At 51.1% G+C, this 1,949-nt stretch overlaps 1 protein-coding gene across 1 annotated transcript; it reads right to left on the reverse strand.

Annotated features, from left to right (window-relative positions):
• Positions 1 to 1,323: 1,323 nt before the first annotated feature.
• On the reverse strand, positions 1,324 to 1,635 carry LOC137380930 (uncharacterized). Its single transcript, XM_068053337.1, has one exon. The coding sequence runs from the start codon at positions 1,633 to 1,635 to the stop codon at positions 1,324 to 1,326; it is 312 nt and encodes a 103-aa protein (XP_067909438.1).
• Positions 1,636 to 1,949: the final 314 nt, after the last annotated feature.

Raw genomic sequence — 1,949 nt, forward strand, 5'->3', positions numbered from 1 at the left:
AGGTTGTGAATGTGATGGGCTGGGTGCCTGTAGGGAAGAGGTTTGCTGATGTTGGTGGGGGCACCGGGGTCATGATGGGAAGCTTTCAAGAGTGCAAGCACACTTCTGAAATGCCCGGATGAGGGCATCATGGGTGTCTCCAGCAGGCAGCTCTGTGGCTGCAGACACCGATGGCATATCAGGACGTTCCTCCTCCTCCAAGGAAGCTGGGCACTCTCCACCTTCCTCTAGCACCAGCTCCAGTCCTCTCTGCAGAGCAATGTTATGCAGGGCACAGCAGACAACAACAATTCTGGAGACCCTTGCTGGGACATATTGAAGGGCATCTCCAGATCTGTCAAGGCACCGGAACCTCATCTTGAGCAAACCAATGAATTGCTCTAATGTCACCCTGGTGCTGACATGGCTCCTGTTATACCTCTCCTGTGCCTCTGTGGTGGGGTTCTTCACTGAGGTCAGCAGCCAGCTTTTGAATGGGTATCCCTCAGGAGCCAACTGCTGACGCTGTCTGGTGGAGAGAAGAGCTGCAGAACTTGAGACTGCTGAAGGACGAACGAGCATGGATACTTGCTGCACACTTGCATTATCCTTTTGCGGTAGTTACATAACAGCTGCATATTAAGGGAGTGGAAGCCTTACCGATTGATAAATATGCGTGGATATTCTGATGGCGCCTTCATTGCTGCATGGATGCAGTCTACGACCCCCCTGGACCTGTGGAAATCCTGTGAGAGAAGCAAAGCTGACACCCCTTGTGTTTGACTGGACTCATCTGTCTCAAAGTTGATATAGTTGGAAGCCCTTGCAAACAAGGCTGATGCAGATGTGGGCTGCCGATTGCGAGATCCTACATATGTCAGCGGCTGATCCCTGGAAGGACCAGGACATGAAAAAACTGACGGCTGTGATCACCATGACAGTCATGGTCAATGGGTGGCCACCTGCTCCTCTAGGGTGGAGGTTTGCTTCCAGAAGACTGCAGAGGTCTGCTACCATTTGCTGCGAGAGCCTGACCTTTCAGAGGCACTGCTGTTCAGAGAGTCTAAGGAAGCTGACCCTTGGCCTATAGACCCTGTCATGAGGGCATCACTTCCTTCGAGGTGCAGCCCTGTGTCCATCCCCCCTATTCCGTACAGCATCATCTGGCTGTGGAGAAGGCAGCTGCTGCTGCTGGAGTTGCTGCCCCTGTCATTGTGGCTTCTGAGCTGGAGCAAAATGCACCTCCTCCTCAGAGATCCAACCAACTGCAGGATATGTAGACCATCATGTCACAGGGAAGTCTCACGAACAATAAGGTGAGATTAGCCTCACTGGTCATTTTGCTTAGTTGCCAAATCCATAGAGAGAGCAACCCTGGCATTTCAGGGCATACACCACATCCAGGGTAGTGACCATCTTGCGCTTGGCATGCTCAGTGTAGGTGACTGCATCTCTGAACACATTCTCCAGGAAAACCTTCAGCACCTTGTGGGTCTCCTCATAGATCAAATCCGAGATGCACTGAACGCTGCCACGGTGAGCCAGGCAGCGGATTGCTGGCTCGGTGATGCCCTGGATGTTATCATGAAGCACTTTGTGGTGCCGCTTTGCTCCACCTTTGCCGAGTTTTTTGCCTCCTTTACCTCTTCCAGTCATGATCTTTTTTCAAACAAACTGCTGCTGAATCCCTCAATGGTATCCGAGGCAATGGAAATAAGTTGCACAAGGTTGCTGTCGGCAACAGAGCATCAGTGAGTTTAGGTTGAAAGAACTCCTCCCGTCAGAGCAAGTTTTCACCTGGCTGACCAAAGACTTATTGGTTTCATCCTGTATACTCCTCATATCAGGTCAGTTTTGCTCTATGATGAGTCCCCGCTCATCTTCTCCAAACTGGTGAGTTGCAGACAGTGTGTAACCTGTGTGTTGTTAGGAAAGAAGGATTCCCTGGGTAAAAAGCATCCAAACTGTCT

The sequence above is a fragment of the Heterodontus francisci genome, chromosome 20 (assembly GCF_036365525.1).
Source record: "Heterodontus francisci isolate sHetFra1 chromosome 20, sHetFra1.hap1, whole genome shotgun sequence".
Classification (NCBI taxonomy): domain Eukaryota; kingdom Metazoa; phylum Chordata; class Chondrichthyes; order Heterodontiformes; family Heterodontidae; genus Heterodontus; species Heterodontus francisci.

Excerpts from the sequence above, each read along its gene's own strand:
- LOC137380930 (XM_068053337.1), bottom strand. The coding sequence starts at position 1,635 with ATGACTGGAAGAGGTAAAGGAGGCAAAAAACTCGGCAAAGGTGGAGCA.